The 15105-nt window shown below is 36.1% G+C and overlaps 1 protein-coding gene, 1 non-coding gene and 2 pseudogenes across 2 annotated transcripts; 1 reads left to right on the forward strand and 3 right to left on the reverse strand.

Moving 5' to 3' along the window:
• Positions 1-457: 457 nt before the first annotated feature.
• On the reverse strand, positions 458-1796 carry LOC120165934 (annotated as a pseudogene).
• On the reverse strand, positions 1120-1268 carry LOC120166165. Its single transcript, XR_005519901.1, has one exon. It is a non-coding gene; the product is annotated as a small nucleolar RNA snoR137 (small nucleolar RNA).
• Positions 1797-4007: 2211 nt separating the features above from the next.
• Positions 4008-8902, forward strand: LOC120165884 (nuclear transport factor 2-like). The gene is made up of 9 exons (XM_039175315.1): positions 4008-4295; positions 4371-4505; positions 5024-5333; positions 5675-5922; positions 6374-6563; positions 6906-7039; positions 7119-7187; positions 7728-7806; positions 8480-8902. Exons 2-9 carry the CDS (start codon positions 4500-4502, stop codon positions 8620-8622), a joined length of 1179 nt encoding a protein of 392 aa, XP_039031246.1. The 5' UTR covers positions 4008-4295; positions 4371-4499; the 3' UTR covers positions 8623-8902.
• A 330-nt stretch (positions 8903-9232) lies between these two features.
• LOC120166064 lies at positions 9233-14805 on the reverse strand (annotated as a pseudogene).
• Between the last annotated feature and the right edge of the window lie 300 nt (positions 14806-15105).

Consider the following 15105-nt stretch of genomic DNA (forward strand, 5'->3'; position numbering starts at 1 on the left):
GAATATTTCTCGGTATTGGTGAGAGGTTTCTTTTAGCCCCCCTTGGTAGTTGACTTGGGACATGTATCTTCTTCTCAAACAGGAATCTGTATTAATCTCAGATAAGTGATTTAGATCTCATTTATTTTTTAGCTGCGGAAAGAGGTTTGAATACTCGCCATAACCAAAAGGCACGAGAAAAATTAAACTACACAAGGGTTTAGCCTAGTTGATTTAAACAAGTTTTGGGTTTTGTTCTGACTATGAAAATTGGTTTATCAAAAAAAAAAAGACTTCAAGGAGGTTTTTGTGATGTTCAAAGTCATCATCATGCTGCTAGGTAATTGTTTAGTTCTACTTGAGCTTAAAAAGGGCAAAGGAAGCATGCTAAAACCGTTGCAAATTGTAAATGAAGACTAGAAATAAGTAAAACAGGATGTACCATTGTCTGATCAAAACACGTCACAAGCAATTGAAAGATAACATCAAAGCCCGTGAAAATCCTTCAGACTATAGCATTGGCGGCACTTGCAATTCTGGGCCACAAGTCGGCGCACTCCTTTCCAATGGGACCCGTGATAGCAGATCCTGAAACACCAAATAAATGGAACCCAAAATGAGTTTTCACATACCAAATCCACCCAACAAGATAACACGACATCACTTTCTTCCACTCAAGTGCAAGCCGATGGGGAGAAGGCATTGATAGAACAAATCTCACAATAACATAACCCTTGGTCATGGCAAAACAGACATCCAGAAAAAGATAATCCATTTATCAGGCTCTAACTTGGAAGCATAGAAATTAGATTTCAAATCCCCATATAATTTAATTGTTTTCCTTTTTGTATCGCCTAAAATTTTAAAATTTTATAAATCTGCCCCTAAACATAAATATCTGTCCCCTATCGATAACAAAGGCATGTTCTCCATCCCAGAATTTAGATAAACCCACAATTAAGCAAGCGCTATTAACGGGATGCGTCAAAATAGAATGAAAATGGGTTGATTTACCTTTCATTTCTCCCTTGGGGTTGACAATAACACCAGCATTATCTGCAAACAGTTAGATAAAAAAACCCAAACTAAGGTTAAAAACAGAACACACAACTAATATTTTTACATAGTAACAACAAAACAAAATATACCAGCAGACAGGTAACACGATGCAAAAGATAAACAAAAGCATCATGCTGTTTAAAACTGGTTATTTCACAACACTCTATGCTTCCCATTAATAGTAACCGGAATGATCAAAACCAGCTACACCATTATTAAAAAGAAGCAACAAAAGATTAATAAAACAAAGATGGGGAAGCGCAGGAATTGTTTGGATTTTGGTTCGACCTTCGAAGTACATGTACACCGTCCTTTCTACGCCAAGGCTTGCGTTGCCGGACGATGACGGCCGGTAACACCTTCTTCCTCAAATCGGGATTTCCCTTTTTGACCGTGGCCATGACCATGTCACCGACGCAAGCCGATGGGAGTCTGTTGAGACGCCCTTTGATTCCCTTGACCGAAATGATGTAGAGGTTCTTGGCTCCCGTGTTGTCCGTGCAGTTGACCGTAGCCGCCACCGGTAAACCCAGCGACATTCTGAACTTGTTCCCCGCGCTACCTCCCCTTAGTATGATACCCTTCCCCTAATATCAATACTTGGGTACTAATACCAAAATAACTTACTAGAACCTAAACAAACCCTCGAGTACCAATATTAGACCCTAGAGTATCGATACCCCTTAAACAATATCGGTATCTCAAGAACAAATATAGATACTCCCACAAAAAATCCTATGATTTTAGCCTTTTTTAAATATCAGTATTAATATTGTTCATGCTAGTACATATACCTTACCCAGAAAACTCTGTTTCTATAGTATACACTATAAATTCCTCTTAGGGTGCGTTTGGTTCACGGAATGTAAGATTACCAGTGGGAATGTAAGATTACCAGGGAATAGGATTACTGGGAATGTTGTATTTTGTATTTGGTTGGCTTAGCAGGGATGTAAGATTACCGTGTTTGGTTAAAGGAATAAAAGATTATTGGAATGTATATTTGACCAAATTGTCCTTATTATATATTTTTATAATATTATAAGTTGGAAAATATTTATATTATTTCTTTAAAAAATTAAATTCATAATATTTATATAATTTTTTTACAAAATTAAAAATATAAAAAATGTTTAATGAAATGGTAAAATTTTATTTTAACCCCTGAACTTTAAATAAAATTTTAATTATAGACTTTTTTTTTGTAAATCTAAAATAATTTAAGGATAAGTTTGTAATTTAACATTCGTATAATTTTTATTATTCAATGACAGAAGAAGAATATTTTTGAAAAAAAATAAAAATTTAAGGGCATTTTAGTCCAAAACACCGATAATCCAACAATACCTAAGAAAAAGGAGGTAATGACATTCCCGGTAATATACCCCAAAAATTCACTATTGGTAATCTTACATTACCAGGAATGAGATTCCCGGGCTAACCAAACAGGAGAATGTGGATTCCATTCCCATGTGAATCCCACATTCCCCCATCCAAACACCCCTTAGGACATTTCCAAGACCCTCAAACGGTGTTTAAGTCTTATTTAGAGTTAAAGGGTCATAAAAGATCATTAATTTAGGCATGAACAACATTAAAGTCTCATTTTTCATGTTATGAATCCAATTCACCTCAAATGCCTCTTGCACACATACAAGCATCAAAACTACACATAATAATCTACAAGCAGTAGAGGGAGTTAGAAATGTGTTACGTTACACCTAAGAGTTGGAGAAATAACCTCAAGCTTACACAAAGACCTTTTTCTTTTTGCCCTTCACCTTTGAGCTTTCACTTACTTCTCTCACTAGTAACCACAAAGGAATAAGTTATTAGCTCATCTAAAAGCTTACTAAAGATAGAAACATGATTATAAACATTAAAAATAAGCTAAAATTACTCTACGGTTTTCAAAACTCAAAACCCCCATTAAATCTTTTCCATGGCTACCACAACCATTTGTGGAGTTAAGAGATAAAAAGAAAGCTCTAAGAATGGTGATTACTTTCCTTACCTTACCAAATTCAAGCTAATATCAAAGGCTTACAAAGCTTTCATCTTTGGCAACCTACAAAAAAGAGGAGAAGACGAGTGTTTTGAAAGGAGGAAGAAGGAAATAATGGAGATGGTGATTCCAACGGGTGACATACGCTTCATAAAAGAAATTCAACCTTTAGAAGACTTTTTGAGAAATTTACAGCTTTAATCCTTACATATTTAACCCCAAATCAAAAATACCCTTTTTATTTCATATTGGGCTCAACCCAAGCCCCATTCATCATACACATAGATCACGTCTCTTATTAACCCATTAGGTTTACCCAACACCCTTTCTAGGGTTAGTCTAAAAGTACTAACTCATAAATTAAGGCGTTATATTGACGTTAACAAATGATATTGAAAAGATAAAATGTCATTTTTAAACATTATGTTATAGATTAAAAAAATCTATCATTTAAATTTATATAAAAAAATATAACATTTAAATTATATTTACACATATTAATACTATGATATGTAAATTATATCAACTTAAAGTATAATAAAAATATTTTAAGATAACTCATTATAATATTTTTATATATAAAATAATTTATTAAGAAAAAATATATTATTAATATTTTAATTATTTTCATTTAATCATTATCATTCATTTAAAATTTAAAATAAAATAATTTAAATGATAAAAAACAAAGATATATATATATATATATATATATATATATATAAAAGATTTAATTAAATCAAATCTGGATCGGGATATTCGATTCGACCCACAAATAAAAGTCATGGGGGACAAGACCTTGGAGCCTAAATTGACACGCTGTTATATTTTCAATCGTTGGATTGAACAAGACCCCACCGATAAGAGAAATCTGTGATTCCCATCCCCCAGGTCAGATCTAAGCAACATCACTCTTTATCTCTCTTCCATTAGATTCTTCAATCAAAGAGAATTTGTGCGGACTCTTATCACTTCAGCCTAATTTCCAGTCTTTGTTTACATCCAAACAACTCCAGTTTAAGCAGAAAAAATCGTGAAAAGGCATTTTCCCTCCGGCATTGAAAGTCAAAAACCTAGTCTTTTCAATACCTAGGGTTTCATACACTTAAGATCGATCCCTTCTTCAATAGCTATCGATTCGTATTTCTTTCCCTTGCTGGGATTAGATTAGATCTTCTTCGTGGCGTTCTTTTTGGGTTTCAGTTCATCTCACTCATCATAATGGCTACTTCCTACCCAGGACCCCGTTCAGGTTTTGTTTTTATATATAGATTTGTCGTGTTTTTTTCTTTTTGTTGGATCTACTGATGGTATTTTTAAATTTCAGGTTGGTTCATACTTTGTGGGACAATACTATCAGGTGCTACGACAACAACCTGATCTAGTTCATCAGTTTTACTCGGATGCCAGTAGCGTGATTCGGGTCGATGGAGATTCCTCTGAATCTGCTTCTTCAATGCTGGTACTATATTTTTTTCTTTGTTTATTGTATTTTGGAACGAATTTGCTTGAGCACGATACAGTCTTCTTTTTCAATTTACTAAATTTTGTTTGTTATGTTTTCTCTTTATATTATCTTATAAACGACATGTTATTTTGTACTAAATACTATTTCTTTGGTTGTATCTACCTTCAAGTTGACGCCTTTATGAAAACTACCTATTGAGCAAGAATAACCCAAGTTGGGGAGAAATATCATTTTGTTCCAGAAAAGCCAACTTATCATTTTAAGAGATGGCCTCTATATATTATCTTCAATTTAGATGTTACAAACAGATCCCTTCGAGTGATTATCACCTAATGAATGGATTAATGCAAATTCTCTTGCAAATTTGTGTTTTTGGAAATTTTTTATGAAGATAGTATTTTTTTAGATTTCTTTCTTATTTGAATAAGCTTATATTGTCTTTTTATTTTTCTGCACAATTGTTAATTTGAAATTTATTGGGTTATTTTTTTCATTATTATCTTTCTCCGCAGCAAATTCACACTTTGGCCATGTCTCTGAACTTTACTGCAATTGAGATCAAAACAATTAATTCTCTTGATTCTTGGAACGGAGGAGTTCTGGTGATGGTCTCTGGTTATGTTAAAATCAAGGATTTCAATGGCAGAAGGAAATTTGTGCAAACCTTTTTCCTGGCTCCCCAAGATAAGGGCTACTTTGTTCTTAATGATATCTTTCAGTTTGTTGATGATGGAATGGTTTATCAACATCCAGCTTCAACTGTAAAAGAAGACAAGCTTGATTCTAAGTTAAATGTATCAAGCCCTGTTGCAGAGCCACCAGGTAGGGCAGGCTTTTTCCTAACTTTGATCTGAATGCAGATAACTAGGATTCGGCCCTTGGACTGTGTCCCCTCAACTTAAATAATGACATTTTCTTTGCAAAATTTGAATCTTAAGTTGATTTCTTATTGCTTTATTATTTGACGGATTGAAACCTTAAGACATTTTTTCTTTTCTTTTCTTTTTGGTTAAATAAATTTCAGCATGTGAAGTTTTTACTTGGAACTTATTAATTTAGAAGCCCCCCCCCCTCTAGCATATCTTTGGTGTTTTATTGTTTTATATTTATGATGGTAGAAGTTTGATTTCTTAGTTTTTCCTCTAACTTGTTGGATTTAACAGTTTATGACTACGCTTTGGAGGAAGAGGTCAGTGAGTACATCAACTTGGTTCGTATAGAAGTTTTTCCAGTTGACAAATATAGTCTCCCAGACCAAGAAGATGTTGAAGATAAAGTTACAGTGGGGGAAGCTCCTGCAGAGGAAACTCTTGTTTTGCATCACAGTGTGGTGGACACCGTGCAAGAACCTCCAGCTATACCTTTGGATGAACCTGTTCAGGAGCCTCCAAGGAGAACTTATGCTTCTATTGTAAGTGCTTCTCTTGCCATTTCTGCAACGTTATGTTTAGCCTGGATTCATGAACCGTTTTATTGAATGTTTTTCCCTCACTGCCTGCTGTTCACTTTTTCAATCAGCTATCCTTTTATTTAAACAAGCCTATATTTATTTATCCTTAATGCAACCAACCTGTATCCCAGTGGCATTCATAACACTGGACCGTACGTTACTGAAGCAATTCTATGCATGTAATATATAAAGGATTAATTACTCAAGGAAAAGAGCATTGCATGTGAGTGAGAGAATAAAATTATGGGTACTTTCCCCGAGGTATCTAATGGGAGTGAAGTATGATAGGAATTCTCCCCTACAAACTCTGTTTCCAGCTGTTACCTACATACACTGATAAATGGTGTTTACCTTGTTGAAAGTTAAATAACTTTGGTTGACTAACATTATCTGTTTGTTACAAATGTTCTAGTTGAATGTTCCGAAGCAGCAATCTGCTTCATCTGTTCAAGTTCAACATTCTTACAACAAGACCCCCCCGAGCACCACAGATTGGGACCATACACCAGAGTCTACTAGCCAGCAGTCACGTCCTGCTTGGTCAGATGTGCCTGAATCTGCAGCAGAGACAAAAGTTGAGGAAGGCCTAATCTCTGAAGAAGGTTAGTCTAGCTATACCTACTATGGTATGGGGTTCTTTTTTATTTATTGGTATTTGCAATGCCATAGATTTTGGTTCCTTAGTGTGCTTTGGAGTTTATAAATTGCCCTTCTCTAGCCTTTTATTTGTTTTCTGAAAAATGACATTTCTCAAATGGATCATCTGGGTATGTGAGCCCTGACATAAAAGTATTTCTTTAACGGAGAGAATTAAGGTTTTTGAGGCTGAATGTTTTTGTATTTCCATTTTCAAAAAACTTTCCTAAATGTGTAGAGTTGAGAGTTTATTTTAATGCTGACTTTACTTGGAGTTATAATCCGATTATTGATGTTTCTCCTTTTAGGTGAATATACTGGTGAATATAAATCTGTATATGTGAGAAACTTGCCTTCTACTGTTACTGCTGCTGAAATTGAACAGGAGTTTAAGAATTTTGGAAAAATCAAGCCTGACGGTGTGTTTCTCCGTGTCCGCAAGGTAATTTCTTTTTCTTACCATTTTTTTTATCTTTGGTATATAGCCTTGAGGAAACTAAATTAGTGTTAGCTCTATGCAGGATGTTGTTGGTGTTTGCTATGCTTTTGTTGAGTTTGAAGACATCCTTGCTGTTCACAACGCAATCAAGGTATAACTTCATGTTTATGTTCTCTCTGTCAAGAAAATTTGTTGGATGTTAGCTATTAACTCCTTGTTGAATCATGTATTCTAACAACTTGTTTGACTTCTTGTGTTTCTGTAATGTTGAATTTATTCGAAAGAGATTTGAACTCTTTTAATATGGCACCCTTTTTTAAATTGAAATGACACCCTTGTAGTTGTTTGTATTTTTAGATCAATTTAGTTGCATCTATATGTGTGATGCCTTTTTTTTTTCTCATGATGGGTGAGGTGGAGATGAGTAGCATAGCTTTGAAAATGCTTCTTGATGAACTGCTGGAAGGTGGGGGTTTTGAGAGGGGAGGTGAAGGAAAACAACATGCTGTCCATTTTTAAAATCAACAATTGACTTATATCACCATCAACTGTTAAACCTTTAAACTTTTCAGTGCATGAAGAATTATTATGGTATTTGATGTAACCCCAAACCTTTTATAATTTTCCTTTGGCTTCTGTGTGTATATACATGTATTTGACCCAATAATGGCCGATTTTTGTTCTTCTATAGGCATCTCCTATACAGTTTGCAGGAAGGCAAGTCTACATAGAGGAGCGCAGACCAAATAGCAGCAGTACTCGAGGAGGAAGTATGTGCCTTTATACACACCCCTGTTATGTTTTATGCATGCCAGAATTTTCTTTTATATTTTTAAAATGATTTGATTATTGCCCATTTTGGGTATCTTTGGAAAATCCACATCATCTATGATTGCACTTTTTACTTCTTTGAGTTGCTAAAATCTTATGCTTCAGTTTACACGTTTCATTAAAATTTTGCATTTCTGAGATAATTCTTTGGGTGGATCTCCAAGGGAAATTGGCTGGTAAACAACGTCCAAGTCATCAAAATTATTACACTTGGTTTTGCATCTATTTATTTTGGAATGATTGATGCTTTCTATTAACACATGTAGTTTCGTTTGCATCAAGCTTTTAGTATTCTAGTCCTTACATAGCTTGATTTGCACACTGTTAGGCATGCTAGGCAGTTTTTTTATATGGGCATATCAAACTGTTCCACTTATGTTGTATATAACTTGTGCTCTATGGGCAACTTTATATAAAAAATGACAATCTTGAAGAACATCAACTACTGGTCAAGTATACATTTTCTTCACTTGAACTTTTCCAGGTGTATAATGGTACACTTGATTTACATTTATATGTTACTCTCTGATTTAAAATGGCATAACTAGTAAGTACTCTTTGAAAACCTTGTACAAGGCTTGCGTTGACATCACTGACTTTAAAATTGATCAGGAAGGGGAAGAGGCAGGGGCAGTTATCCACCTGAATCCTCAAGAGGTCGCATTGGTTCTCGAAGTTTGGGTAGGGGAAACGACCAAGAATCAGGTGACTACAGATCAAGAAGCAATGGTTTGTATCAGCGAGGTTCTAGATAAGAAAGAAGCCTAGTAAACCGACCGAATGCGAGTTGGCTGAACTTTTCTACTTGTGGCACATGACGGATTGGTGTTCTTGAGAGTCTTGATGGGTGATTGAGGTGTTAGCAGCAGCTCTCAGTGAAACTTCAGAAAAATATGCATCTACTTTTTTGTACGTGTTATTTCAGTTAAATGGAGTGTTGGGTTACAATTTTTAATTTTGGTTGATGGGTCATTCATGTTTCTCCCTTGAATGTTGTTATTTTGTTATGCAATACAAGTGGAGAAATTGTGTTTTTATGAGGTGTTTTATTATGACTGGTGAGGCAGTTCGATGATGGTTGATTTTATGGTTCTGAGATGGAAGCAATTTCAACTGAATTCCTCACAGTAGTGGTTATCATAGTACTACTATGATGAATGATCTAGTAATTGCCTAATACATTGAAAAGAACTCAGTGAAATGGTTCAAAGACCGTAGAAGGCCAAAAAAACAAAAAATGATCATTAGTTATCATTTCTTTTCTTGTATGAATTTGATAAGACGAACATTAAACGGACGATCTCAGCTACAAATACATTGAAAAGAATCAATGAAAAAATAGGTAGCCCAAAAGGAGAAAACAGTGTAAGAACTGTGTTTGGTGCAGAGATTATGTATATATGTTCTGGTTTTAAAAACAAGGCTAAGAGCCTGATATGCCTGGTGGGCAATATCTATAGTCGATACACAAGGCACTAACAAGGAACTCTTGTTTTTGCAATTGGGATACTGCATTTAAGCTTTTGCTCAACTTTTATATGCTGCTTCATCAACTTCGATTTATGATTGATCTCTCTGCTCGTTCTTCGAAGAATTTTTCACAGCTTCAGCAGATTCATCTTTCTGCTGCTCCTTCGGTTTTGAGAAGGGATCCCATTCATGAGATCCGACCTCTCGCTGTCCATCTAATAAGTCTACTTCCAACTGTTTTCTTCCACAAAGTTATCATATTCTGTCCAACCTTGGATAATGTTCTTCCTCTACTTAGTTACTTTATTGATCACTGCCTGTACAGCAACATCAAAAGCATCTCGAAGAGTCTCCAATTTAGACGGACGATCTGCATATATCTACCTTGGGATGAGATTTATGACTGCCTCTCTCATGATCTTCACTTGCTCGGGAGAAATTTGACGAAGCCACTCCTCAATGCTAACATTCCGTTTACGAATATCATCCTCCGGGAAGAACACTGAATATGTAATATACTTTTTCGGAAGGTGCCAAGTGTACTGTGTGTATGCCGAATTGGGATGGAAGGAGACAGGAATTCAACCAGCCAACATCGAGTCAAACGCAGATCGACAAGTGTACGAGTCTCCTTGAGGTTGTAAGCAGAACAGAGAGCTCTGGAACATCAGCATTATACTGCTCGATGAATGACGCTCTCCCCAAAATCACATTTCAACAACTTGCACATGTTGGATATGGAATGCCAAAATCATTTGCATTCCAGGGGCTTGATTCAACCACCAGCATCGACATATTCCTTACAGCAGGTAAAAACGGAAGCTTATTAGCCCAATCAGATTCCTCCTCAGTCAACCTCCTGAAATCCCATGTAATCCTCCCAGCCACCAGGAAATGATCCTTCCCTCCCGTTATACCCCACTCGGGCCTCTTCATCAGCCATTCAACAAAATCGAGTGAAGCCGCGTCCCGCCTCGAAATATTATATCCCCACAGATACCTTGTGATATCGAACTCTGAGTAAAAGGGCACAAACATCACAGCTGCAATAGATGAATCATTGGTCAAGCACTCATACTGCTTCATTCGATTATTGAATATCACATCGACCGCAAACTGATTCGTCGCATACCATCCGGTATTCTGGAACACCCCTTCCACATTTTCGAGTGGTGGACCGAGCCCTTCATTACTAGTAAACTTACACATGTTGGTCCAAAGGCTCAAACTCTTACACTCCTTAAGCATATCCTCATTGAACCTGGGAGGAAGATTATGCACATAAATATACCTTACCCACACGGATCACTCTTGTTTTCCACTGTTCTTAAAGCTCTCATAAAGGGTAAGCCACCACCGTTTCAGGAGCCGTATTCATAACGGGTTTCACCGGCGGTGGTTTCTCCTTCTCTTTACGGGCATAGGTCACCCGAGCAGCGAGAGAGTCGACATTAATGAGAGGAGAATCTAATTTGATTGGTTGTGATGGAACTGAGTCCTGGACTGTATTGCTCCTTCCTAGAACTACAAAATGGAAGTACAAAAGCAAAATCCAGAAGAAAGATGATAAAGAAGCTAAAAAACAGAGCCGGGTTCGTTGATTATTAGGGGAACCTTTCTCCATTGTTTCTAAGGGAGCCAACGCCACCTGACGGCGTCTCGTCAGAGTTCGATCACAAGCTGATCAACAGATCCCCCGAATACCAGACAAAAAAGCCAGCTTTGTAACTTGGAAAAAGAAGTAAATCTAAAAACCCTAAATTTGAAAATCTATTTTTAACAAAAAAAATTATTTAAAGTATAAAAAAAAGTTAATTTAAAAAATAATTTAGTCACTTACTTTTATATTAAATCTAAAAAAAGAAAGACTATAACTTTTTCAAGTGAATAAATTCTAAAATTCTATAACAAAAAGGAAAAATAAAATGAGGTTCAGAGTTGATATGGAGAGGGAATTATCTGCAAATGAGGAGGTAGAGAAATGGGGAGGATTCCATGATAGGGTGGCGGATCTTTTGGCTGGAGTTTACCCACGAAACTAACTGCAAAGGTTGAAGAGAAGAGTAGGATTTAAACAAGAAACGACTCGCTAAGGATTTTGTTTTCAGACTAAACTAAATATTTACTATCTAAGTAACTTAAAAAAAAACATTAATACAAAAATAAATGTCCGAATTATGTTTTAAAAAATATTTTGGTGTTTAAAGAATTTTTCATTAAAAATGTATCTAGTGTTTCAAATGTCACATTTTTAAAGTGTTCGAACGTTAATCGTCGTTAAATATCTATATTAAATGATGAGTCATATTTTGGTAATTTTGAATTTTTTTAAAAAAAATTAAAATTTAAAATATTTGTTTTGTAAAAAAGAAGAAGAAAAAACCCAGTAAAAACCCCCCATGTAGTAGCCCCTCTCCTTTTCCTTTCTCCTTCCAAAAGTCGTTGATTGGCCAGTGGTGACTAGGGGTGAGAATAGATCAGGCTGATCTATAGGATCTACATAAAACCTGGCTTGAATTTAGCTATTTAATAAAAAGGCTAGATTCAGGTTTTTTTAAAAAGCCTATTAAATTAAATAGACCAGACTTACGCTTATTAAAAAATCTTATAAACCTGATAGGGCGGCCTATATATATATATATATATACTTATATTATTTTTTTGGTACCAATATATATGTGTCATTTGCTCATTGCTTTGTTATATTGATTTCTTGAGAAAAATGAGGAGAGAATCCCCTTACAACCGTTTTGTTTTTTTAGTTCGAATCGGGGCCTCTTTTACATTTTTTGAATCGGTGTTAGAAAAATTGAAAATGCTGAGAAATTTTATTGATTTCTCCATGCGTTCGCCATTCAGTGATGCCAAAGCATGGGCAAGGGATGGGCGTTGTTTTTCGGGCATGGTGTGGTGTGGGGAACAGCAAAGTAAAGCAAAGCAAAGCAAATGCATGCGTTATTCCCAAGTCCCAACACCAAACATTTAGGAATTCTAAGACAAATAACACTTTTTAAATAAAAGTATAACATAGAAAGATGCAATTTACAAGGCAAAGAACATTTTTTTGACCGCAAACACCGACTCTTTTTTATAACTCGTAGTATTGCATTACATTACATATTATTTTAACTTATTAATCTTAGATTGTATTTATTATTTAATACTTATTTTTATTCACAAAATAATCGTATTTATTATCAAATCCTTATATAATCAAGTTAAAATCGTTCATGCAGACAAAATAATCGTATTTATTATTTAAATAACGTTACATTAAAAATTAAGCAGGCTTTTAAAAATGTTATCAGGTCAGGTCAGACTTTTAAAAAGACCAGGCCATCGAGCCAAAAATAAAAGTTTTTGATAGGCTACAGGCCAGGCTCAAGCCTAAAATATTCAACGTAGGTCAGACTCGGGCCTTTTAAAGCCTGGCCTAGCCTATTCTCACCCCTAGTGGTGACCGTCACAGTCATCATCACTGATGTCGATCTTCGATCAAACCCGTTGATCTTTTGTCGTAATATGCTACCGTTTGTCGTAGAGAAATATTCAAAGGTTCATAGGATTTTAAGCCGTCGTCGTCGTTCTTCGTCTATTCCGGTCAATTCCGACATCTATAAGTCACACCGTCGTCACCATTCGAACCACCATGCTATTCCGATCAAAACTCAACCGTTTGACAACGACAACGATGGCCGGAGATGTTTGACGACTGTTTGGATTAAGAAATTGAAATTGAGAATTTGGATTTAGGGTTTTTTTTTAATAATTTCAGTAAAAAGTTCATAAGCCGAGATGATGTTGTCCTTAATTTGCCTACCCGGAACAAAGCCACTATAGGCCTCATCGATACAAATGTGCAACAAATCCTGCATTCGGTTAACAAGCATCTTCGAAACTATTGTGAACAGCACATTACAAAGACTTATTGGACAAAATTGATATAACTTCAATAGAGATTGTACCTTTGGAATAAGCACAATATGCGTTGTATTTGCCAAACACGTATCTAAATTACCATTAATTAAATCAATACAAAATTCGGCTATTTCTTTCCCAAATATGTTCCAAAAACGCTGATAAAATGTTATGCTCCAAACACGTCATCAAAAGAGAATGCAACAGTGAGGCTAGTATTCATATCAGAAGAGATGCAACTGCAGTACCATCAAGAATTCGATTAGCCATAACCCTGTAATTTGACATAAATAGATTTTGGAAGTAAGTCCTTGCATGTTCCTTCATCCTTTTATCTTCAACAAACTGCTCACTATTCTTGTTCACCAGAGAATGGATATGGTTTTGACGCCTCCTTTGTGTAACAAACTGATGGAAGAAAGCAGTGTTATGATCTTCATTTTGAAGCCAGTTAGCGCGAGCCCTTAGCTCACAGTAGAGCTTCGATTTGTCTATTTCTAAGTTCAGTTGAAGTTGAACATCCGCAATGCCTCGAAGAATATCATCCGTCGGGGATAACTCACTAACCTCAGTAGCCTCTTCTTCAAATCAAACTCGGTCATTTTCTTTTCCCGTCTTACTTGTCGGACCTAATCTTCACACGACTCTTCCAACAACCAAGCAGCCTCAAATTTAAAGTGGTAATGTTCACACTTACTAGGATATGTCGTAGTAGTCAGCAACAGCGAGTAATGATTTGACATTGAGTGTATCAAATGAGAAAGTATAGTGCAGAAATATATCAAACCAGTTCGAATTGGTAACTACCCTATCCAACCTTTCTCTAATGTTGTTAGATGCACACCGTCCTATCTCCCATGTGAACCAGGGACCAGAAAAACCAATATCATTGAGACCACACTCAGATAAAGCAGCCCGAATTTGTCTCTCATTCCTATTCAATCCTTCTTTTTTCTCTGTCAAAAGTAGAATTTCATTAAAATCTCCAATAACAAGCCATGAGGTATCGTGATCATCATCTAACTCACGTAAAAGGTCCCAAGAAATACGTCTTCACCACTCTTCAAGAGCACCATAAAATCCTGTGCACCTCCAGAACAAACCATCATCTACATTATTAATAACTATATCAATATGCATATCCGAAAAAGATCGCAAATGAACATCACAAGCATCTCTCCATGATAAACACAGACCACCACAACTATTTCGAGAACTAAAATCAATAACATTAACGTATCTGCATGATCTTCACACTTTTTCCATACGCATATTCTATAGTTTTGTTTCAATTAAAAATACAGATGGGTTAACGTCCTTCAGCATATGCCTAAGACGCCAAACTGCCCGATGTTTCCCTAGACCCCAAGTATTCCAACTAACGAGTTTTATTACGATCGATCGACCTGGTTCTGCAGGCCTGCTGCTAGTAAGATGTGCTCTCCATGGAAACCCATAACTTCGCCTCCAACATCTAATGACAGAGAGTGTCGTTGACGCTTCGAACTATCAATCTTCCCCAATGGGTTGTTTTCCTCAACCCCAGTCATGACGATGTCCTCAAAAATCTTTTATGCCATTGTTTGGACTCGCTCTAGAACTCTCTTAGTGACAAACATCGTCCTCTTATCCCGAGAAGTTGAGTCAGTACCCCTGCCAGAACCAACCAAAGCCGTAGCACTCTCTCCACCCTCCACTCGCAACTAAGGGGGGCTCTTCGTAATCCCCCTCTGTTTCAGAAGAGCTTGCAGCAACACATCCCATTGTGGAACATGTTCTTTCTTGTCCTGGAGAATACGAAGCGGGTAAAAACCCTCGCCATGCCCTAACATGTCACATAAGAAACAAAA

Source organism: Hibiscus syriacus, unplaced genomic scaffold (assembly GCF_006381635.1).
Source record: "Hibiscus syriacus cultivar Baekdansim isolate YM2019G1 unplaced genomic scaffold, ASM638163v2 tig00111621_pilon, whole genome shotgun sequence".
NCBI classification, from domain to species: domain Eukaryota; kingdom Viridiplantae; phylum Streptophyta; class Magnoliopsida; order Malvales; family Malvaceae; genus Hibiscus; species Hibiscus syriacus.

What these genes read in the sequence shown, in the direction of transcription:
- LOC120165884 (XM_039175315.1), top strand. An exon ending in AGGCCTAATCTCTGAAGAAG is followed by an intron (nt 6,564 to 6,905) that starts GTTAGTCTAGCT and finishes TTCTCCTTTTAG; the next exon opens with GTGAATATACTGGTGAATAT. An exon ending in CAGCAGTACTCGAGGAGGAA is followed by an intron (nt 7,807 to 8,479) that starts GTATGTGCCTTT and finishes AAAATTGATCAG; the next exon opens with GAAGGGGAAGAGGCAGGGGC.